Raw genomic sequence first — 22829 nt, forward strand, 5'->3', positions numbered from 1 at the left:
TGGCATCTGTCCGTGTGACCCCTTCCCCGCTTCTTTGAAGTCATTGGGAGTCATTTGCTATCATTACTATTTTCTCATTTGCACTCGATGTAAACTGCAGGATCTTCAACAGAAAAACATTTGTTGAAGTAACAGTGAACTGTAGACAAGAGGAAGTCATCAGGATGGAGGGGGTGTGCTCCTTTTATAGAGGAATAAGCCCATCAGCTCTGTCACTGGACTTTAAAGTAACTTTTTCCAGAAAAGCTCTAGCTGGGCCCCCTTCAGGCAGCTCCCAGAGGCGCCCTCACAGCAGCCCTGTAGCAGTGACTGTCACGGCCGTCTTTCTGACATGACGCCTTGAGGAAAGCTGGGATGGCCGTCACATACAGTTCCGTGCAGGACTCCGGCAGCTTCTGTGCAGCCTCCCGCTCCACAGGTGGGACGGAGGACGCCTGCAGAGCTTCCTTCTGGGCTCTGACCTGAGCGGAGCTCCTCCCTCCTGAGGGGCTGTGGCGCAGGCGCCGTGACAGTCTCGGGAAGGCACGCTCTAGAGCAGGGGTCCTCAAACTTTTTAAACAGGGGGCCAGTTCACTGTCCCTCAGACCGTTGGAGGGCCGGGCTATAGTTAAAAAAAAACTACGAACAAATTCCTATGCACACTGCACATATCTTATTTTGAAGTAAAAATACAAAATGGCAAAAACACCCGCATGTGGCCCGCGGGCCGTAGTTTGAGGACGCCTGCTCTAGAGACATGCCCACAGGTGGGAAAGTGAGCAGACGGCTCAGCTTTTAGCTGCTTACGTGACCAGATGAGGCAAAATGGTTTTTTTCTCTCAAGAAAGACTTCTTTCTCAGTCTGTTCTAACAAGTGAATGATGGTTTCTAAAGCCCCTGGGCTGAGACAGCCTTCCGTGTAAGCATGGCGCAGGTGCTCACCAGGTGCCGTCGCTGCCATCAATCTCTGTGTGGCCCCTAGAATGTCTCCTTTTGAGTCACATGGCTTCCTATGAACTCTCTAAGAATGATTAATTGCAAAAATGTGCCCATAATTAACTGGATAGATTATTCTCCTATAGAAAGATTTGTAATGAATCATTTATATTTGCCTGCTATAATTTTTTACGTATAAACAATGTGTCTGCAGGTAGGTCGATTCTTAGCTTTGCCAGAGGAGACGAGGCCGAGGTCTTACAGAATTTGAGACAGCTGTCCTTGTGCCACACAGACAGTGCTTTGGATAAAACCTGCCAGAAGCAAGGCTCCCAGACACGTTTGGGATGTGTGTTACTACCAAACTTCTAGCAAGAGTCATATTTTAGTAATTTTGTCACCAAATCTGTTCTTATCGTTGATTATAATTGTTAGGTCCAGGGTCTCATGAAGGATTTGTATATAAATGTTTGGGAAGTAACAGAATACTCAATATTAATTTTTTAAACATTTTTATTGATTTCAGAGAGGAAGTGGGGGGGGGAGAGAAACTTCAATGAGAAGAGAGAATCATTGATCAGCTGCCTCCTGCACGTCCCCCACTGGGGATCGAGCCCACAACCCGAGCATGTGCCCTGACTGGGAATCGAACTGGGACCTCCTGGTTCACAGGTTGACGCTCAACCACTGAGCCACACCGGCCGGGCTCATATTAAGTTTTTAATTCTTGGGTAGTTCCTTCTGTGAACTCGTTCCTGTGCTCTCATTAGCGCTGAGTACAGTCTGCCAGGGCGCTTCCTGCAGGCGCTCCTGAGACTAGTGAAGGCACTGCAGGGCCAGTACCTGACGGCAGGGAGGACGGCCCAGCAGCAGGGCTTTGATAGAACCTGCCAGAGATTCTGTTTCTGTTCCTCTAGTGACAGACGTGAAGCAGGACTTGGTGGCTTACCCTCAGCTTCAGAAAACGCCCCTCCCACCGCCATCAGAAAAGCCACCCAGCCAGCCCCCGAGGCCCGCTGACAAGGAACCGGAGCCCAAGAAGCGGGAAGAAGGACAAGAGCCACGCTCGGGACATCAAAAGAAAGAAGCGGATCGGTATCCGCCTCCCTCTCGAAGGGAAGGGCTCAGCTTCCGAAGAGACCGAGAGAAGGATCCGTGGTCTGGGGAGACCCGCCAGGATGGGGAGAGCAAAAGTGAGTGCTTTGTCGGGGGTTGTGCCGGATTGTGACCCCGCGGTGGGGTCGGCCGGCCTGTGCTGTGGCTGGGGACCACCACTCCCCACAGCCTCGCACAGCTGCTCAGCCTGATTGGAGGGCCCTGCTCTCCTGGGCCTTGCTGTTCTAGTTAAAGGGACCTTCGTCCTCCAGTAGCAAGTTGCTGTTCACATGCAGCCAGGCCCCATTGTAGATTCTAAGTGTTGGTGAAGCCAAGGCCGGCATTTATTTGACTAGCGTTGGTTACAGAAGCAGCCCCGCTAGGGCAGGTAGCATCTCAGCTAAAAACCCCACGCAGCCAGGCTGTGCGGCCTCCGAAGGTAACCTGTGTCTTTCTCCGCGCTGCCATCTGCGCCGTTGGTTCAGCCATCATGCTCAAACGCATCTACCGGTCCACGCCCCCGGAGGTGATCGTGGAAGTGCTGGAGCCCTACGTCCACCTGACCACTGCCAACGTCCGGATCATCAAGAACAGAACCGGCCCCATGGGCCACACCTACGGCTTCATTGACCTCGACTCCCACGCCGTGAGTGTCCCCTGCAGCGGCCTAGGGACAGCGGGCTGGGAACCTCTCCTCTGGGCTTACATCCATTCGGGTGGAGTGACTGCCCGTGAGACCGGGAGGCCGCGAGCGGTTCCCTCCACTTTGTCCTGTGCCTCGCCCGTGTCCAGCTAGAACAGAATAAACAGCCTAGTCACTGCGGAGAGTCCGAGTGCCGAGCTTTCGGGACTTCAGTGAGTTCTCTCATTTCTCCCCCCGGTTTGCCCAACCACAGGCAGGTTTCTGCTTAGTGGTCACAGCGCACCCTCTTTCCGCAGAGTGGCTTTTGTAGATTCTTGTGACTTGAATTTTTAGCTGCGGGCCTTTTCCATGGACGTGACATCAGCTAGTAATAAAACTCATTGGCACGGCACAGATCTCATGCTCAGAAATCACTAGGGGCTTTGTAAACTGGATCTGAGGTGGGGACAGTTGTAGCCTAAAATAAAGGATTTGAATTTCTGACATGACAAAAAAACAAAAAGCAGAATCATAAATCTGAGCCGACTGTGCTGTCTTCTCTTCTGGACAAACCCTAAGCCTGTGTCACTCGGGAACAGTGCTGCTCACAATGCAGTGCTGTCCGATTCGAAGAGAGAAACCGAGCCCCCCCCCCCCCCGCCCCCCCCCGGGCAGCCCCCTGCGAGGAGCCTGTTTCTGCGGGCCCATCGGGTCAGTTCCGACCAGAGCACGCTGTCCGGGAACTTCTCCTTTTGAGAGGGAAGCCCTCGTCCAGGCTCCTTCAGAGGACAGGGCCTTTCCTCTTGGGGTTCACACGTGTCTTTGGTTCCCCAGGAAGCTCTTCGTGTAGTGAAGATCTTGCAGAACCTCGATCCGCCGTTTAGTATTGACGGGAAGATGGTAGCTGTAAACCTGGCCACTGGGAAACGAAGGTAAGGCAGAGGCGTGGGCTGGGCCCGTGCTGCCTCCACTTGAGATTTCGGGAGGAAACGCCTATTCCTGGCTGGAGAGACGGAGAGAGTAGGCATGGTGCCTGCCTTTTGTGGACTGCTCCGTTCTCTTTCCCTGAAGCTGGCCTTGTTCTGACTCTGGGTTCCGCCCTAGTAGTCCTGGTACGTCAGTCCTTTCCTCTGGGACTGCCTGGCACCTTTGGGTCCAAGTGATGCTGCACTGTTGGATGTGCAGGACAATCTTGCTACCACCTTGCCCCTTGGAATTCTAGGAAAATGCTGTCCTGACCTCCTCCTCCCCTCCCCTTGTTCACACTCCCAGAGCCCTGGGGACTCGGCTTCCTCTTACTCCTTCCCTCATCGTGGCCCAGGAATGGTAACGGGCAAATGGCTATGTCAGAGCGGCCGGCTTACAGGGAGGGACACATCTGGCTCTTGCACCCTCAGCTCAGTTGCTGTTTTGCTCCATCAGAGGCTCCTCCCCTCAGGAGTCTGCACCAGCAGAACTGCTTGCTGTGGGGGTAGTTCCTTCCCTGCAAAGTGGGGGAAGAGAGTGTGCTTGGCCAGTCTGTAGGTTGGGCACTTCTCAGGTGACCTTTGGTGGCAGGCACATGACATGTTGTATTGTTTGTTGCAGAAATGATTCTGGGGACCATTCTGACCACTACTATCAGGTAGGCTTCAGCAGTTGGGGAGTGAGTGCTCTGTTACGATTCTCAAGCGACTGAAGAGTGGCTGTGAGCCTCTCCAGGGGTCACCCTAAAGGTTAATGGCTATGAGACGTTCCATTCTTTTAACTTGCCTTTCTGTGATAGGGCAAAAAATATTTCCGAGATAGGAGGGGAGGTGGCAGAAATTCCGACTGGTCTTCAGATTCAAATCGACAAGGACAGCAGTGTGAGTGACCTTTGTTTTGTTTCTATGGTGTGTGTTTTTGGCTGGACTGCGCATTAAGATCTTGTGGTCACGAAGTTGGCGAGAGGGGTGCTCATTCAGAGAGAGCACCACCTACAGGCCTGCTCCTGTTTAGGTTGGCCAGCCTCGCTGGTTAGTCATTGGCGGGGACTGACATGGCCTGGTTTTATTCCCTCTAGCATCATCGGACTGCTACATATATGACTCGGCAACTGGCTACTATTATGACCCCTTGGCGGGAACTTACTATGACCCCAACACCCAGGTGAGTTTTGGGCTGTGTTCGCTTTGTCAGTGACTGAAGAAGTCCAGGTCTTCCATCGAGTGTATTTATTTACTCAGGGGGATTTAAAGATGACGGCCTGTGTGGAACTGCTGCCTGTGTGGACAGTCAGTGCTGTGGCTAGAACAGTGCTGCTCGTAGAAGAAGGGGCAGTGGGTTGCCTGGCTGTGTCCTACGCCTGGAGTGGGTTGTCACCTAGCTTGATGTGTCTCTTCTTAGACTTGGGAGTGAGAGAACTGTTCTTTCCCCAGAAGGGAACTGCTCCTGAGACCTGAAACTGCTAGGAAGGTGAAACATCCTGTAGACTTACCTGTTCCCACTGTCTTACAGCAAGAAGTCTATGTGCCCCAGGACCCGGGGTCACCCGAGGAGGAAGAGAGCAGGGAAAAGAAGCCAGCCAGCCAGGGCAAGTCGGGTGGCAAGAAGGAGACGTCTAAAAGGGATGGCAAGGAGAAGAAGGACCGCGGCGGGCCGAGGGTGAGAGGACTTGTGATCTGCTCTTTTCAGCCAGAGTTACAGATGGAAATAAAGGGGTCTCTGCAGAGGATGCTTGGGTTGGAGGGGTAGGGTTCTCAGAGAGCAGGCGGGGTCTCTCTCTCGAAACAGAGGGACTCGGCTCAAACCCCAGCTCCTCTGCTCCAGTTTCGCTTCCTGCCTTCCCTCTTCAGTGCTGACTCTGTATACACAGCTCTATAGTGTGATTGTAGCGGGGATACCATTTTTAATTATTATTTCCATGCCTGCCTGGAAAAATAGAAATCCCCAGTAGACGTGTACCCTTATTTTCTTCGTCATTTTGGCATTGATTGTCTCTTCTTTCTGATCTTACACTGTCATAATGTACAGCACTTAGCATTTTATTTCTCCATTTAAATTATTCCCTTAAGTTCCTGACATACAATAATCACTAAATAATATACTAAATACGTGTGTGTTTTATTTTGAAATCATAACAACTGTTAACCTAACTTTTATGAGAATTACCTTGGATTTTGTCAGTTTCAGGAAGATGCCAGTGAGGAGACAGCACCCCCGGAGGATGTCTTTAAGAAGCCCCTGCCTCCCACTGTGAAGAAGGAAGAGAGCCCTCCCCCAGTAAGGCTGAGCGGGGGAGGGGGGGGGGCGGGTGCTGGCTGGGCTGGCTCCGGTGGGAGAGGAGGGTCAAAGGCGGTGGGAGAGGAGGGTCAAAGGCGCGCCTCACTTTGACGTCGGTCCTTTAGCTCTCGTCTCCCAGCAGACGGTCTGCTCGCAGAGCTTTGACTGGAGAAGCAGAGGCCGTTTTCTGTCCTCTTCCCTCCTCTCCACTCCATTCCCCCGGGACAGGGACTGCCTGGCCCTTTTTAAGTTATAATCTTGGTCTTGTTAATTCTTTTCTTCTAAATGATCAACGAAACCCATTGTTCTGGCCTGGTGTTTCCTGTCTGTTGTGCTGCACAAGGATGAGTGGAGCGGGTGTTCGGTCATTTTTATAGTTTGCTGCCTGGCCACAATGGACAGAGGCACCTATTTTTTAGATGCCTTACTGTGATAGTCTCGTCCCCTGGCTAGGTGGCTCAGTTGGTTAGAGCATCGTCCCATATGCCAAGGTGCAGGTTCCGTCCCCAGTTAGGGCACATACAAGAACCAACCAATGAGCTCGGCCTGCATGGCTCAGTGGTTGAGCGGCGACCTATGAACCAGGAGGTCAGGGTTCGATTCCTAGTCAGGGCACATGCCCAGGTTGTGGGCTTGATCCCCAGTAGGGAATGTGCAGGAGGCAGCCAATCAATGATTCTCTCTCATCATTGATGTTTCTATCTCCCTCTCCCTTCCTCTCTGAGATCAATAAAAAATATATATTAAAAATACAAAGAATTCAACCAGTGACTGCTCCTCCCCCGCCCCTCTCTCCATAACAGTAGTAACCTGCTTTAGTTTTTACTTTTGATTGATCATAGGCCAGTGACCTTACCTTATTACCTAACCGTTTCCTGTGAGCTGCTGGTAAATGCCCTGCCTGCTCCGCATTATTCATTGCGTTCATTGCAGCACATGTGTCCTAGCCCCCTTGGCCGTTCCCTTGCTCAGAAGCCATATCTCTACCGAGGGCTGTCCTTCGTTGCTTTCAGCCGCCTCCTATTCCCTAGGGGTTGCTGCAGCCTCCGTCTCCCTCCTTTTCTCCAGGTTACAGTGACTTGGAGGTGGTTGTAGCTCTTCCTCTGAAACTTGTAAGGTTGTGGCTTTTTCTGTGTTCTACTTCCGCTCCCCTCCCTCTCCCTTCTCTTCGCTGTTCTATTGTTAGGGTCCCTGGTTCTGTCTCCATCTCCATGAGCACGGAGAACAGTCAAGCTCGACCGTGTTGCCTCCATCTGGGAAATGAGCAGTATGGTCAGTGGGCCTATACTGAACCCAGGTCACTATTCAAACTGAAAGAAGCGATGAGAAGACCAGATCAGAATATCCAGGAAAACAGGCCCCGCACATGGGTTCAGTTTGGTGTTAATCCCCGGCCCTCTCCTTCCAGCCCAAGGTGGTTAACCCTCTGATCGGCCTGCTGGGTGAATATGGGGGCGACAGTGACTACGAGGAGGAGGAAGAGGAGGAGCAGCCCCCTCCTCCGCAGCCCCGCACGGCGCAGCCCCCGCAGCAGGAGGAGCTGAGCAAGAAGGAGAATGAAGAAGACAAACTCACGGACTGGAACAAGCTGGCCTGTCTGCTCTGCAGAAGGCAGTTTCCCAACAAAGACGTTCTGATCAAGCACCAGCAGCTCTCAGACCTGCACAAGGTATCGGGGCGGGCCCGGGCCTTGCACACGCTAACGTTCACCGTCCGCGGGCGTTTCGGGCTGAAAAGGCAGATGCCGCCCTTCCTCAGCCGCACCCTCCCCGGCTCCCGGGATTCAGTCAGGCCCCTCCCTTTTTCCATGCGCTGCTTTGTATTAAGTGTGCCACCTTCAGAAAACTTCAGACCCAAGGCAAGCAGCGTGGCTGGGCTTCTCACCTTAGCTCTGTGGTTACCTAGCAACTGGACCTCAGACCAGCCCCTCCTCGGCTTTGGTACGAGGAGGCTTCCCTGCTCCGTCTGGCTGGGACAGGGGCAGCTTCCCCTGGGCCCCATCCCGCCACCTCTTCGCGTAGGGAGGGGCTGCTGTGCGCCGTGCTGCGTTCACTGACCTGCACCGGGCCTCTGCAGCCTTCCCGTTTGTATGTGCTGACAGCAGCCAAATTCTGGACAAATCCAGCCCCAGGTGGCCGGTGCTGTGGAGGGAGCTCTTTCCCCCTCTGCAGCCGCTGCTGTGAGGGGCGTGGATTAGACTCGCTCTCCACACAAACCACGTCCCATGTGGCCGGAAGCCGAGCAGCTCTGCTTTCCCTAACGGGCACGCCTCCTCTCCCAGCTGCCTCTGGAGGCTCCCCAAAGCTTCTGGGATTCTGACAGTCCCCGCAACACCCCGCCTCCCGAGTCCCTTCAATCTTTTCAAATTCTGAGACAGCCGACCGACATTTACACTTCAGCTTTCTGATGAAAACACTAATAAATGGCTGAAGGGACAAAGGGTAGTAGTTGTCAAGACAGAGAAGCTAGACCCACAGACGGGACTGGCCCTGGGGCAGGAGAAGGTAGGCCAGCGCGCTCCCTTTCCGTGGAGAGAGCCGCCCAGAACCCCTCTGGTTTCCTCTCTCCCATGTGCCTGAGGGCGTTGTGAGGGAGCGGCCTCAGTGTGGGCCCTGGAGGAGGGGGGGACTCTCAGAGCGGTCTGTCTGTTCTTTTAAGGCCTTGGGCTTCCTTTCAGTGTTTCTCTGGGGGCGTGAAAGTGAGCAGTGTTGGATGCCGGGGGGCAGGCAGAGCATGTGGGCTTTGGGTTTTCTTCCCTGGTGTGCTCAGATTGCCCTCTCCCGTCATTTGTATCTTAGGTAAAGGGATACAAACCAGAGTTGTGTCTTTTACTTCTTAGCAGTAGAGAGAAGTCCCCTCTTGTGCCACCCACATGACTAACCTGTGTGACAGGCAGCATTAGAACCGGGGTGCCCGTTGCTGAGCCTAAGTAGACCAGTCAGGGATGGGTGCTGCAGGGTGTGTGGCCACCTAGGGGACTGGTCATGAGGAGCCGCAGTCCTGAAGCAGCTCCGGGAAAGGCCAGGCGGCGTTTCTGGACCACTGGTTCTAGACCCGCACTCAGAACGCCTTCTCTTCTCAGCAAAACCTGGAAATCCACCGGAAGATAAAGCAGTCGGAGCAGGAGCTCGCCTACCTGGAGAGGAGAGAGCGGGAGGTAAGCTCGGGACCTACGGCCTTGGCTCTGCTTTCTGGTGTAGAATTCCTGGGCTGTGCTGGACGGAGCACCACGAGGCCCTAAAAGATAATGGAGCAGTTCCCCACTCCTCTCCATTGAAACGGGCGCATTTCACTGTGTATAAATGACATCCTGATGAAGTTGGTACGTTTTAAAGGTGGAGTAGATCAGATAAACAGCATCCCACTTCCCTGCCCAGCTCTGAGAGTCAGTGCAGGGTGCTGGCCAGGGCTGCTGGGGTCACCTTTCCCGCCAGGGCTGCTAGGGGAGGGGCTTCCTGTGACAGCCACATGGACCTGCCGTCTGGACCACGGTTCGCCAGCCTCGGCCCAGCCTCGAGCTGCCCCAGCCAGGGGCCGGTCTCGCGGTGGCCGGAACCCGCCTGCGGAGCCTGTTGGAGCTGCTCCTCGGAAGAGGAAAAGAAGCTGGTGCGAGCCCACGGCTGTTCCTCCCCCTGCCCGCAGCCGCTGCTTCCTCCGGCAGCGAGTGTGGAGGAACCAGAGAGGCCAGGGCTGGCCGCCCGCTGAACTCCCTTCACATTCGGAGAAACAATCAGGAATAAAATGAGGCTTCCCCACTTCCCTGCCCCTCAGGTCTGTTCTTCTGCTTCCCAGCAGGGAAAGTTTAAAGAAAGAGGAAATGATCGCAGAGAAAAGCTTCAATCTTTTGACTCTCCAGAAAGAAAACGAATTAAATACTCCAGAGACACTGACAGGTAAGCCCGGAGCTCTTGACCTAACAGTGAAACCATCCCCTCCTCCAGCTGCGCTGCCGCTTTCTGTCTCAGGGCGCAGGTCTGTCTCCACTCCCTGAGCAGGAGCGTCACCCCACCTTCTGACCACCTGTCTTCACAGGGAGTGCGTGTTTGCCTGCAAGATGGGCTGGCTGCTTCGCGGTCAGAGCCAGTGCTGGCATGGCCATGGTTGGGAACCCTTTCTCCCACACCAGTCATGGGCCCGATAAGCGTGTCACACTCAGACTTTTTCTCTGGGGAACCTTCACTGTGACACATGGTGTGTGTTGTGGGGTATCCCATTGGGTCACTCTCTGCAGTTTGAACTCTTGGGCGAGGACAGAGGTGCCGGTGTCCACCAGGAGGAAGAAGGCGGCCTCCTCTGTTCCCTTGCCCTTCGCACCACTTCCTCCTGGCTCCCCTCCCCTCCGTCTTCCTTCCCACTCACCCCTTTTCTGGGTGATGATGGTCCAGGACTCCGCCCTCAGTGCGTACCCCCTTGACTGTCCAGGGCACCCAAAGCCACAGCCACCACAACAGGCTAACAAGTCCTGTGTCTCCAACTGAACCAGTTCCGTTTCCTGGGCCCAGAACCACTGTTTCCTTTACCCCCTAGGCCCATCCCCTCGGACACCCCTGGGGCTTCTCACACTGAACATGGTACTCAGTCCAGGTCTGGGGAACCTGCTATGTTCCTGTTCCGAGCAATAATGTCACTGCACCGTGGTCTCCCTGGTCTGACCAGTCTTCCTCCTTTATCCGCTGGGGCTAGTGGTCACATTCCTGATAAAGCCCGGGCCCCCTTTCTGGCGAACCTCCAAACCGGACTCCTTAACCGCACCGTTTGCTCGCAGTCTTCATCCCTTCTTTCCCCTGCCACACCCTGACCTTGGTGTGCAGGAGGCTCCCAAACCTCGTCTTGTGTGGAGGTGACATTGCCTAGAGGGAGGCCTGGTTTTCGGGGGGTTTCTTTGCCAGAGGAGTGAAGGCCAGAGGCCTGATGTCGCGAGATGTCCAGAGGTTGTTTGCAGTCCGGCCCGAGCAGCCGTTTGCCAGTCCTGCCACCCGTCTCCGGGACAGTAGTGTTCTCTCGCTGCGCCTTTCTTCGGCTCACCGGCTCCTCGCTGGTCAGACCCAGTCAGATGTCCCCTCTTGGGATTTCTGCCATTTTCGGTGATGCCCCTTCCCAGCGTGTGTTCTGTGCTGTAGTTCAGCACCGAGCTGCTGTTGCACGCCCACGCTGGGCGCTCAGTGTGCCAGAGCATGTGTTGACATGTTCTCGCGTCCTTCCCTGTGAACCGGGTCAGGTCTTGGTCATCTCGGTATCCCCACAAACAAGTCACTTGGAAGTGACGGTATCTGAGTATGTCTGCTTCCGTTGCAGTGATCGGAAACCTGTTGATAAAGAAGATGTTGACAACAGCAGCAAAGGAGGCTGTGTTCAGCAGGCTGCTGGTTGGAGGAAGGGGCCCGGATATGGCCACCCTGGATTGGCTTCAGCGGAGGAGGTGAAATGGTTTCCGTCTTGTTGGGCTGGCAGGAACCTGGAATATACTTACCTTTCTCTCTCTCTGGCCCAGCGCAGTGTCCCTGCCTTTGACCTGGGCTCTCTCCGCTGCTGGCGAAGGACCTGAGCCGAGGAGCCCTTGATCTTGATTACGGGGTTATGACTAGGCCTGCTTGCCCTTGGCAGTTTGCTGGGTGGTGGGAACGGGAGAGAGAAATTGGAAGAGGGCTCATCTTATTCTTACAGAGTCAGAGGTGAGGCCTTGTGGGAATTAGGGAGTTCGAGACTGAAGAATGGTTTCGTAAAAACATGGGAACTAGCAGTGAAATGTAGAAAGGCATTTAACATGTTTTTATTGATTTTTAGAGAGAGAGGAGGAAGGGAGAGGGGTAGAGAGAAACGTCCATGAGAGACAATTGGCTGCCTCCTGCTGGAGATCAAGCCGGCAGCCCACGCATGTGCCCTGACCAGGAATTAAACCAGTGACCCAGCGACCTCCTGGTTCATGGGTCGACGCTCAACCACTGAGCCACACTGGCCAGGCATGTTACCATGTCTTTGATGGCTGAAATTTGAGGAGCATGAAGTTAGTCCTGGTTTCCCAGGAAGGACTGTGCCTCTCAGATTTCAGGGAGAACAAAGAAGGTGAGAAGAGGAAGGAAACACTGCCCGCCCGCGCTGTGTTGACTTAGCCCCCTCTGGAGTGGCCAGCACAGGCTAGCTTCGCTTTGTCTGGTGTTGCATTCCGTGTCCTGAAATGATGGCACCACCACCCTCCTTATTCATCTTGGGTGTTGGTTTATTAAACATCTGAAAGATTCTCCTGTGTCCTGATCCGACCTGGTTCAGAAGCTCCTCTAGTCAAAGACCAGCCCAGAAGCTGATTTCATTCCTAGAGCCCGCCTCATAGTTTGCCTTTTCTTACAGACGGAAGGCCGGATGAGGGGGCCCGGGGTGGGGGCTCCAGGAAGAACCAGCAAGAGACAGTCCAACGAGACTTACCGAGACGCTGTGCGAAGAGTCATGTTTGCTCGATATAAAGAACTCGATTGAAGGACGGAGCAGTCCCCTGGGACACAGCCTCCTGTTTTGTCTGTCAGTCTCTCCTTTTGTTTTGTTACTGTTCTTGCTGCTAGAACTTTTTTAAATAAACTTTTTTTCAATGTGACTTTTTGGGTTGTTACATTTATCCCCTGTGGGTTGGTTGGAGCTGGCACTAATGTGGGCCCATTTGAGATGCTGCTGAATGGAGAGTGCTGCACTGAGCCCGGGCGCGCTGCCTGCTGCCAGGATGAGTGGCCTTGAACTCTAGCCTGTGTGACTAGACTAGGAATTATTTTTCATAATTTAATTAATGAATCTAGCATCTCATTATTGTTTGTTTCTATTTCTTGGCTAACTGCTGGTGCTGAACTATTCCCATGTATTGGTTTACTACTCTAACGACCCTTGAGAGTCCTCTTCTGACTTTCCCTTCTTGGGGGATGGGCAGGTGTGACACCTCTCTGAGTGCCTGCCGGGTACTCAGTGCTTCACACGTGTGATCACAAGTCAGCACAGTAAGAAGCACACGCCTCTCCAGCCATGCTCCCTTTTCCTCCCCCCATGGCCACACTCTCCAAAGAGGTGTCTGCCCCTTTCAGACCCTCCTTCAATTCCCCACGTCATTCACCCGCTCACAGGTGGGGGTTTTAATTCTTTGCAGTTGAAGGACTATGTCCTATGAACCTATTAAGACTTTTAAAGATAGCCGAAACCGGTTTGGCTCGGTGGATAGAGCGTCGGCCTGCGGACTCAAGGGTCCCAGGTTCGATTCCGGTCGGGGGCATGTACCTTGGTTGCGGGCACATCCCCAGTAGGGGGTGTGCAAGAGGCAGTTGATCGATGTTTCTAACTCTCTATCCCTCTCTCTTCCTCTCTGTAAAAAATCAATAAAATATATTTTTTTAAAAAAGACTTTTAAAGATAATTCCTCAAGATAACATACGTAGTACTAAGAATTGTACTTTCCAGATGTGACAGAAGAATGTTTCTCAGGAAGGGACCTGCGTGTTCAGAAGGGCATCTCGGTGACATGCGGCAGGAGTGTGTGAACTCTCCGTAGAGACAGAGTCTGTATTTAGGCTCAGCCCTGTGTATTGAGGAAGCAGCCACAGACAGTAACACCTAAACAAGTGGTGGTGCCTGTGTTGCAATAAAACTTTATTTACAAAAACAGGTTGCAGGCCAAAATTGGCCCAAAGGTGGTGGTTTGCCAACCCCTGTTCTAAGGGCACATCCAGCATAAGGCAAGACCAAGAATAGCTCTACAAAGATGGGGTGGGCTGGCATTTTGGAGGGGATGGATGGTCTGTGAGGGGTGGGAGATGGAAGGAGAGTGGGCATACACCAAGGAGAAAACATTTCCAGCAACCAGAATGTGAACTTGAATTGTTTGCATGCTGTGTCCAGATATAATTTCTTCCTCTTAGTCTTGAATAAGTCCTTTTATCCCTTAAAAAGGGAAAACAAACAGGAGCACACTGCATCACAGTGCTTCCTGTCTGACCTCCACTAAGTGGGACTCAAAACACTTTGGGAGCTGGTCCTAGTTTGTCCTGAGCTGACCACACCAGGGTCTCCTCCCCACTGTCCTGCTGCTGGGCCTGGAGTGAGCTGTGGAACATGGCAAATGCTTCCCTCTTGACTCCTGTGGAGGCTGCTTAGCTGACCCAGGTTATGGGCTGCCCAGCACAGTGGTCGGCAAGCTCATTAGTCAACAGAGCGGCAAACCGTGGCTCGCAAGCCGCAGTTTGCCGACCACTGGCCCAGCAGAAGTACCAAGTTATTCTGTGGCCACTCCAGGAATGTGTTGAGAGCCCATTGTACTTCTCACAGGTGCCTAGGAGACTCAGTCCCCTGGGGAAGATGAGTATTGAACAATTATTGGCATGAGAGCCTTGAGGAAGAAGTAGGGCAAGCTATTGGGATGGTCTGACATGGACTTGATGCTCAGCTTTCCTGAAGACCTCAGACCTCAGAGACTAGTTTGGGCCATTGCCTACTTTTGTTCTTTTCTAGTTTTATTTTGCCACTTTAATGGAGAGTTTGCTGTTGGAAATAAGATCTAACGTACTTAACACATTTTAAAAGCAGTACTTGGAGTATTGATGAAAGTGGAAATGGGTGAGAAAAATGTGTCACCTGGTGATGTCCCTGGGAAGTTCCCCGAGGCCTTTGATTAGAATGCCAGCTGCATAAGGGCAGGGTCTTGGAGGGTGCTCTTCATTAGTCTATCCCTGGCACCTGGCACAGGGCGCTGGCAGCAGGCGCTCAGCAAGGAGTGGAGAATGCTGAGCTCAGAGGTCTATGGGAAGTGCTGGTCAAATTAAATTTTAATTACATCTTTCACTTCATCAAAGCCCAGCTGGACAAAAATTATTTTCGTTTCTTGGTATAGGCCAGAGTTTTCACATCTTTTTTTACCTGATATTCTAGAGTAGCCATTCCCAGCCTGGGACCCAAACATGTGACTAGTTTTTCCTCTTGCCCAGTGGTGGAAGATTACGGGGGACAGGAAAGGCCTAATAATATTCCATTAAGTGGAGAACTTTTTTTTACATCAAAAGTGTAGTAAAGGCAACCGTAAGGACTACCCTTTATTCTGTTTGAGCACATGTGGCTTTACTTAAAGACAACTCGCTCTGCTGTTTTTGTTGTCCTTACCGGACGGGAAGTTCGGCTTTTCCAGACCACGTCAGCTGCCAGGCAGGCGTCTGCGGGCAGCGCTCTGGAACTCAGCCGGGCAATGTCCACAGAAAGGGCAGCGACCAGAGGATCGGGAGGACACACTTCCCTCTGAATGGAATCCGTCTTTTTTCCTAGGCATCTCCTGCACGTTTAACAATGATTCTGTACCATTTATGAACAGCCATGTGGTTTTTATGACGGGTGAGGTGCACAGCCCGGAAATGCTTGTCGAACTGCTCTGGGAGCAAGGCCAATAACTGCTAGTGGCCAGTAAGTCTGGCAGGTTCTGGATTCTTGGCATCTTTTGTCCATTGCAGGTTTGCAAAGACCCCATCTGTATTTTTTTTTAAGATTTTTTTTTTAAATACCTGTATTTTATTACTGGTTTTAGAGAGGAAGGGAGAGGGAGAGATAGAAACATCAATGATGAGAAGAATCATTGATCAGCTGCCTCCTGAATGCCCCCTACTGGGGATCGAGCCCTCAGCCCAGGCACGTGCCCTTGATCTGAGTTGAACCTGGGACCCTTCAGACTGCAGGCCGACGCTCTATCCACTAAGCCAAACGGGCCAGGGCTGATCCCATCTGTATTTAACCTTTAAATTTCATTAAACATACTTGAGTGCCTTCTGTGGAGCACATACATTTACTTTTTTCTGATGTCAAGTTGTTTATAAGCTACCTGGTCTATGGTATTTTGTTATAGTAGCCCAAGCAGAGTTGAGGGGGAGAGAGAGAGAGAATGTACATACATATAGAGTTGGAGAGAGGCAGAGAGAACAGAAATAAATGACCCATTATTCCAGAATCCAGATATTTCTACCTTTCCCTATTGTCATATTTTTTAATTATCAAAAAAGTTCTCATGGTCAGTCACTTAATGCCCTGGATGTAGAAGGATAAGCCATAATAACATGTTTAGCCCAGCTGGTGTGGCCCCGTGGTTGAGTGTCACCCCATGCACCAAGGTCGTTGGTTAGAGTCCAAGTCAGGGCACATCCCCGGGTGGTGGGCTCGATCCCCAGTAGGGGGTGTGCAGGAGACAGCTGATGGAAGTTTCTATCTCACTCCCTTCTCCCTCTCCCTTCATCTCTCTCTAAAAATCAATAAAAATATTTTTAAGAACATGTTTAAAGATGCTTTTCTAGGAAAAATATTTTTTAGTATATTTGAAGGTTCTGGTTTGGAATCTCACTGACATCCTTACACTTAAGTTATCTAGAAGAGAGCAGTGTGGGTGCCGTTTTCCATAATAAACTGATACCTTTCTCTGCCTTGTCATGGTCTATTTTCCAGTTTGTATAAGTGGCCTGAAAACTCAGTTCCTCTAAAAATACATTTATTAATAATGGGAAGTTATGCTAACTGGATGCACAAAGATCACCACTTCCCTGGCGGGAGTCCAAAGCATCTCTGAATCGTCCAAGGACCTCTGCTGCTTTCTGCCACAAATGTTCTACCTTTCACTTTGATCGTGGATTCATCTGTTGTTCAACAAATCTTTACTGAGGGTATACTGTGTGCGGGGCACCAGTAGAGTAACGCCGTGGGACGCGGGACAAATTGTTAAAAATCGGTTTTGTCCCGCCAAAAGCGGGATGATCTGGTCACCTTACAGTAAGAGGGACCAGGGATAGAGTAGTGAACTAAACAGACAAAAGTCCCTGCCCTCCTGGAGTTTACATTCTAGTGGCTGAGGGCATAAACTCTAAAATCAAGCCTAATAGTTCAGGTCCCAGTTCCAACACATTATCTCTGTGTGACCTCCCCTCTCCGTAAAATAAGGACAGTAATGGTGGCTTTGGCTAGGTGGACAGCAGTTGCAGCTAGAAGTGGTCAGATCCTAGAAATATTTTGAAGGTAGAATGAGAAGAATTTGCTGACAGGTTGGGTGCAAGAAAAAAAGTCACAGGTTACTCCAAGGTTCTTGTGCTGAGTAACTGGAAGCAGGGAGTTTCCATTTATGAGCCAGGGAAGGGAGTGGAGAGGAGGTTGGGTTTTGGCTGTGTTAACTTGGAGATAGTAGTAGACATCCAAGTAGTAACTATTAAATTAACCCTTAAAGTAACAGAATATCAACGGAATGATACTCTTTAGACCTGCTTTCAAGAATCCTCTTAATTTCCATGAATCTCAATTTCCTCACGTGCAAAGTGGATTTAATCACCATTTCATAGGTTATGAAGATGAAAATAGATATTTGTAAAGTCGCCCAATCATCTTGGCGTCCAGTACTGCAACGTAAGATGAACTAGCGTTCCTTCTCTTAAAACCGGGTTAGACGTACTTGTAACAAAGACAAAACATTACTACGCCTAATAAAGGTGAAAGCTCTAACCCGGGTCTGCTTGGCCACGGGCCGGGTTTGAAGAAGGGAAATACGCAGGAAATAACCGGGGGCGTAGTAACTGACAGGCGGCCCTAGCGACCACACTTCCCAGCAGCCCTCGCGCAGCCAGGCGCCTCCGCGGATTGGACGCCGCCTCGGGGGGCGTGTCGGGGGAGGGGGTGGGCGCGAGGAACTGTGGGTAGGAGACGGCAGTCGACGGAGGCGCCATTTTGTGGAGCGGTGGTACCCGGCTGGAGGTTCTGAGGCACAAAACCGCTATTTGGGCCACTTGGATCCTTCCTGGAAGTAAGTGCGGCGGCCGGGCGTAGCGACCGGCGGGCCTCGCTGTCGGGGCGGGCCTCGCGGAGTCTCCCTGGCCGCCGCGCTCGGGCCGCGGCCGTCCGCTCCGGCCGGACCTCCCCGCGGACCCAACTGCCCGAGGCGTTGGAGGCCCGCGCTCCTCGGCGCCGCCTGCGCTGTCAGGTCTCCGAGGGCCGCCTCCCGCCCCGCCCCGCCCCAGGCCGGCTTCTGTCGGGCTCCGGGTGTGCCCCTGCCGGGACGCGCGCCCCGCTCCGCAGCCCAGACGAGCGAGGAGCCGTCGCGGTCCCTCGGGTACTTCTCGGCACCCCGCAGCCTCCCGCCGCCCTGGCCCGCAGTCACCCGCTGCGCCCTCTCCGGGGGCTTGTTGGGGGAAGGCTGCTCTGCGGGCTGGGAACCTCTGGGGGGCGGGGTGTGTGTGCCAGGAGCGAGGGGAGCCGGACGCCCCAGTCGGCCGCGCAGGCGCCGGCGCCGCCATCTCGGCCGCGACACCCCAGGGCGGTGGGTCTGGGCACGGCCCCGGCGTCGAGGGGCGGCATCAGCGGTCCTGCCCCGGGCCTTGTTTCTCCCGACGGTTCTCCGGCTCCCCAATGCCGCCGGGGTTCGTTGGGGGCCGGCTCGGGAGCAGTGCCCCGGCCTCGCGGGCGCCGGCGCGTCCCAGCCGTGTGAGCTGCTGGGCTGCGGGGTCGGGGCGGGCCGGGGCCGCGGAGGTCCTTGTGGCCCGGGAAGGAAGCCGTGTCCCCGCTGGTCTCTGGTCAGACGGAAGTAGCTTTGGGGCCGCCGCTGTGTTGTTGTAAGTGGAGTCGATTTCCATCCGCTCAGCATCCCGGCTTCTACAAGGTTTTCGATTTTCCACCCGAAATGTTTGGATCTCACGTTGCTCCTCAGTCAAGGCCCCGATGACTGTTGAGATGGTCGTCCACCCCCCTGGCGTGTGCCTTTGCTGCGGAGCCCAGGGCGCTGCGGCCCGCGCCGGCCTGTTTGCTGTGTAACCCGAAGCGGGAGCCGGAAAGGCCTCCCGCCCGCACCCTTCGCGGGCTGGTTACCGGCAGGGGCTCTGCTGTTTGAAGTAGGCTTCCTCCTCGTTGGCAGAACGGCATGATTTGAATGTTGACAATTTGGTCCCCAGCTTCCCTACCCCCCTTCTAAGGCTTTGGTGAAATTCCAACCTCGGTAGTGCCCCCTTCATAGAACGATTGACAGTGATTCAGATTTGCAGCAACCAATCTCTCTTTTCTTCTAGAAAAAAAACAAAAAACAAACCCCACAGCATTTGAAGCCTTTGGTGCAGTGGGCTAGATCTTCAGTAAGACAATGGGCTCCGACAAACGGTGAGTTACTGCTGTACATGCTTTAACCGCAACATTTCAGTGGGGACAGCAGTTTTTTAAAAATGGTTTGTGTATCAAACAGATGTTGCAGTGTCCGTCTGTGCCAGGCATTGCTGTGAGCGCTTCCATGATCCTTGCTCTCACAAGCATGCCGTTGAGTGAGAGAGAGAGAGTGGTGTGTGATCCTGCTGTGAGGAAGGAGGTGGAGGGTGCTGTGCACAGGGAGCCGGGGCAGGGGGGTGTCTGGGACCAGCCAGTTAAGCTTCCTGGGGAAAGCATCATCTGAGGAGGAGCCTGAAGGGTAATAGTAACAGGTAAAGGAGTGCAGGGTGGCGTGGGTCGCGGAAGGTTCCAGGGTGGATAACAGCTGTGCAGAAGTCAGTGCCCGGCCGCAGCAGTAAGCGACCGGTGAGGGCCAGTTCTTGTCCCCTGCATAGCAAGATGATCCCGATTTAGAGGCTGGGAGGTCTTGGGCCATGGATTACACGTAAACTGCTCAGGAATTAGTGCAGAATTAAGTGAGAGCTGTGGCTGCTTGTGTCAGCTGCGGCTTCTCCCACTCCAACCGTTTGATTTAACTCACAGCCTTTCCTTACTCAGCCACCTGCCTCCTTAGTATTGAGGCCAGTCCCAGTGAAGGAGCAAATTGATGGCCCAGAGGGACTCGGGAAGTGGTCTCATCATGTGATGCCGTTATTTCAGTTCTGTGTCAGCGGTCTGTGTTTACAAGTAACTTACTAAATGAACACTTAGCTTTTCAGGGCCTGTCACCCATGCTTCACATCCTGAAACAGTCCTGGGCTGCTGGTTTTCATTGATTTCTTTGTATTTGAATGCCGTAAATACGCCCTTACATAGCAGTTTTATGAACCTGGGAAACAATTTGTGAAATAACTGTGTATATCTGTGGTCAAGTGGGTTTAAGCCTCTTGTTTTTAGATTTCCCAGTGCTGCCCAGTAACCAAAAATAAGCTAGATGTTACAGGAAATAAAGTTCTCTGACAGTGCTGGGTATGTCTGGCAAATGAACTCCTTCGTTAACTGCCTGCTGGGGGAGGTGTCTTTACCTCATCCAGGCTGTTGTGATGATAGCCTTGGGAGTGGACGCGTCAGGATGTGCTCTCCTTTGAAACTGGGTGAAGTGCTAATAATTTATTTCTCCCTACCTTTGATCGCTAAGATGGAAGTCAGGAGTAATGGGGTGATGCATAGACCCCAGGCTTGGGAAAATACAGGATACATTTGAACAACCTGGCCCTTTCTCAAAAATATTAAACCCAAACATTTGATATCTGAATTTTCCGATTTAGCGTGAATTCCTAAAACTTAGTTTTGCATTTAGGAATATGGATGTTTTCCCAGTGGTTGTCTTTGTGACCCGGAATTTAGTGATAAATTTTAAGGGTTACATAAAACTATTTGTATATCTTGTAAACTGAGCTGTGGGCGTGTGTTCAGCCATGTTTTCTAAAGGTACAAAATGTGGTTTGCTTTAGATTAAATGCACGTTATTTTCCCTGGCAGAGTGAGTAGAACAGAGCGAAGTGGAAGGTACGGCTCCATCATCGACAGAGATGACCGCGATGAGCGGGAGCCCCGGAGCAGGCGCAGGGACTCGGATTACAAGAGATCCAGTGATGATCGGAGGGGGGATCGATACGACGACTACCGAGACTACGACAGTCCCGAGGTGAGGGACAGCAGTGCTTATGGGGTTTAATCGTACGCATAAAGCCTCCAGCTTCTGGAAGTAGTATCCCAAGGGTGGACATCTCTCCTGGAGTATGATGTTCCCGTCAGAGAAATATGGGCCAGGGCTTCCTTAGGGCTCACCATGTCCCAGGCGCTCTAGCGCTTCACTTCTGTGAACTCACTCAGGTCGCGCCCCACCCTGTGAGGTGGGTGGGTTCCCATTTTAAAGATGCAGCTGTGGCCCTAACCAGTTTGGCTCAGTGGATAGAGCTGAGGACTGAAGGGTCCCAGGTTCGATTCCGGTCAAGAGCATGTATCTTGATTGCGGGCACATCCCCAGTGTGGGGTGTGCAGGAGGCAGCTGATGTTTCTCATCGGTGTTTCTAACTCCTCCCTTCCTCTCTGTAAAAAATCAATAAAAAAAATTTTTTTTTAAAAGATGCAGCTGCGGGTGTGAGACGGAGTCGGAGTTTCCATTACCTTAGCGCAGCTTGCTTCCTATCCCGTTTGCACATGGCTTCGTTTCAGAGCAGTCGTGCGGCACATGTCCTTTTGCACTGGCTTTTTCCGTCCACTTTTTCCTCGCACATAAACTTCATGTCGTAACATGTAATGGTGTCTCACTCGTTGGCATCTGTACAGTGAGGGGTTAAACCGTGCTTCCTGAACGGAACCATTGTGGACAGGGTTTCTCTGGTTTGTTCTGCTGTTTCAGAAAACACTGCAGTGACGTCGTCATGGGGTTCTTGTTTCCTCGCTGTTGTTCCCAAAGATGACTTCCAGGAGTGGGGGGCCTGGGCCCGAGGGCATGAACCCAGTGTGGTTTTCATTGTGGTTTTGTTCATTGTAAATCAGAGAGAACGTGAAAGAAGGAACAGTGACAGATCCGAAGACGGCTACCATTCAGACGGTGACTATGGCGAGCATGACTACAGGCATGACATCAGCGATGAGCGGGAGAGCAAGACCATCATGCTGCGCGGCCTTCCCATCACCATCACGGAGAGCGACGTAAGGGGAACAGCAGTTCCGTCGAGCATTCTGGGCACAAGGAGCTTCCTCCCTTGTCTGGTGTCACTGTTTTAGCTCAAGCTGATAGCTCAGTTAGTGAAATAGGGCTGACTTTAGGGTAGACTTCTCTCAGTTTGGTTCATTCATTCATCCAAATTCCCATTTCCATTTCGGCTTTGGAAGTCGGTGTAGAGTTTTCAGACATTCCTTACTGCAGGGATCGGGACTTGTTCCTTCAGTAGCCCTTAGAAGGTAGTCAGTACATTTTTATTGAATTGATTACTTATTTGTATCAGTAAAAACACTTTTGTCATGATCTGGCCTCCCATTTGATTTGATGAAAATTATACTATCAATTGACACATCTGCGAAGCCTGTTGAACAGGAAGGCCATTCCCTGACTCCCCGGTCCTCTGACTGGCCAGCTGGGGCCTTGGTGTGCTGGCACTGCCTGATCTCTCTTATTTTCATTCTTGTTTGTTTGTTTGTTTTTCTCAGCACTGCCTGGCTCCCAGTGGCATCTGTCATTCCACCCAGGCACATCCACCTCCTGCCTCCCCCGCAGGCCACTGTGGACATGTCCATTGTGTGCTTCTTTCTGCTCAAAGGCTACTTTCTGCAAAGCCTTTCCTGACACCCCCCCCCCCCCCCCCCCAGGTGGAATGCCTTCTCTTCCAAAGCTCTATTCGTGACATTCAAGTGGCACTTACACTGAGTGGCCAGATGACTATGATCTCTGAACGCATAATCATCTGGCCACTCAGTGTCTATCCTATATAATAAAAGGCTAATATGCAAACTGTCCCCTCGACCAGGAGTTCGACCAGCAAGCAGGCCGGCCAACCACCCATGTCCCCTCCCCCTGGCCAGGCTGGCCGGACCCCACCCATGCATGAATTCATGCACCAGGCCTCTAATCCCATACACACACACACACACTCTTTCTCTCTCTCTCTCTCTCTTTCTCTCTCTCTCTCACTCACACACTCTGAGTGGCCAGATTATTATGCATTCAGAGATCATAATAATCTGGCCACTCAGTGTATATCAGCGCACACATCTCCCCCCACGGGACCAGCGGTCTCTGAGACAGGCTTCCACACTCCAAAGCAGGAAACTGCTCGGC

The 22829-nt window shown here is 52.4% G+C and overlaps 2 protein-coding genes across 5 annotated transcripts in view; both read left to right on the forward strand.

The window, feature by feature from the left end:
• Window positions 1-12461, forward strand: part of RBM6 (RNA binding motif protein 6) — a 67502-nt gene extending 55041 nt beyond the window's left edge. For 3 of the 4 annotated variants that reach the window (XM_054729735.1, XM_054729738.1, XM_054729737.1), the window contains 13 exons: window positions 1833-2108; window positions 2496-2656; window positions 3467-3564; window positions 4220-4256; window positions 4398-4479; window positions 4677-4762; window positions 5111-5257; window positions 5780-5875; window positions 7284-7544; window positions 8958-9032; window positions 9668-9768; window positions 11171-11294; window positions 12221-12461. In XM_054729735.1, coding sequence (XP_054585710.1) covers window positions 1833-2108; window positions 2496-2656; window positions 3467-3564; window positions 4220-4256; window positions 4398-4479; window positions 4677-4762; window positions 5111-5257; window positions 5780-5875; window positions 7284-7544; window positions 8958-9032; window positions 9668-9768; window positions 11171-11294; window positions 12221-12346 — 1670 coding nt within the window. In that variant the 3' untranslated portion in view covers window positions 12347-12461. The remainder of the gene's footprint in view (window positions 1-1832; window positions 2109-2495; window positions 2657-3466; window positions 3565-4219; window positions 4257-4397; window positions 4480-4676; window positions 4763-5110; window positions 5258-5779; window positions 5876-7283; window positions 7545-8957; window positions 9033-9667; window positions 9769-11170; window positions 11295-12220) is intronic. The other variant, XM_054729736.1, reaches the window with a different exon arrangement.
• Window positions 12462-17559: 5098 nt separating this feature from the next.
• The window catches only part of RBM5 (RNA binding motif protein 5), a 23161-nt gene continuing 17891 nt past the window's right edge, over window positions 17560-22829 (forward strand). The window contains exons 1-4 of the mRNA XM_054729671.1: window positions 17560-17657; window positions 18913-19000; window positions 20525-20690; window positions 21548-21703. Of these exons, the coding sequence (XP_054585646.1) occupies window positions 18984-19000; window positions 20525-20690; window positions 21548-21703 (339 nt within the window). The 5' untranslated portion in view covers window positions 17560-17657; window positions 18913-18983. The remainder of the gene's footprint in view (window positions 17658-18912; window positions 19001-20524; window positions 20691-21547; window positions 21704-22829) is intronic.

This window comes from Eptesicus fuscus, chromosome 18 (assembly GCF_027574615.1).
Source record: "Eptesicus fuscus isolate TK198812 chromosome 18, DD_ASM_mEF_20220401, whole genome shotgun sequence".
Taxonomy (NCBI): Eukaryota; Metazoa; Chordata; class Mammalia; order Chiroptera; family Vespertilionidae; genus Eptesicus; species Eptesicus fuscus.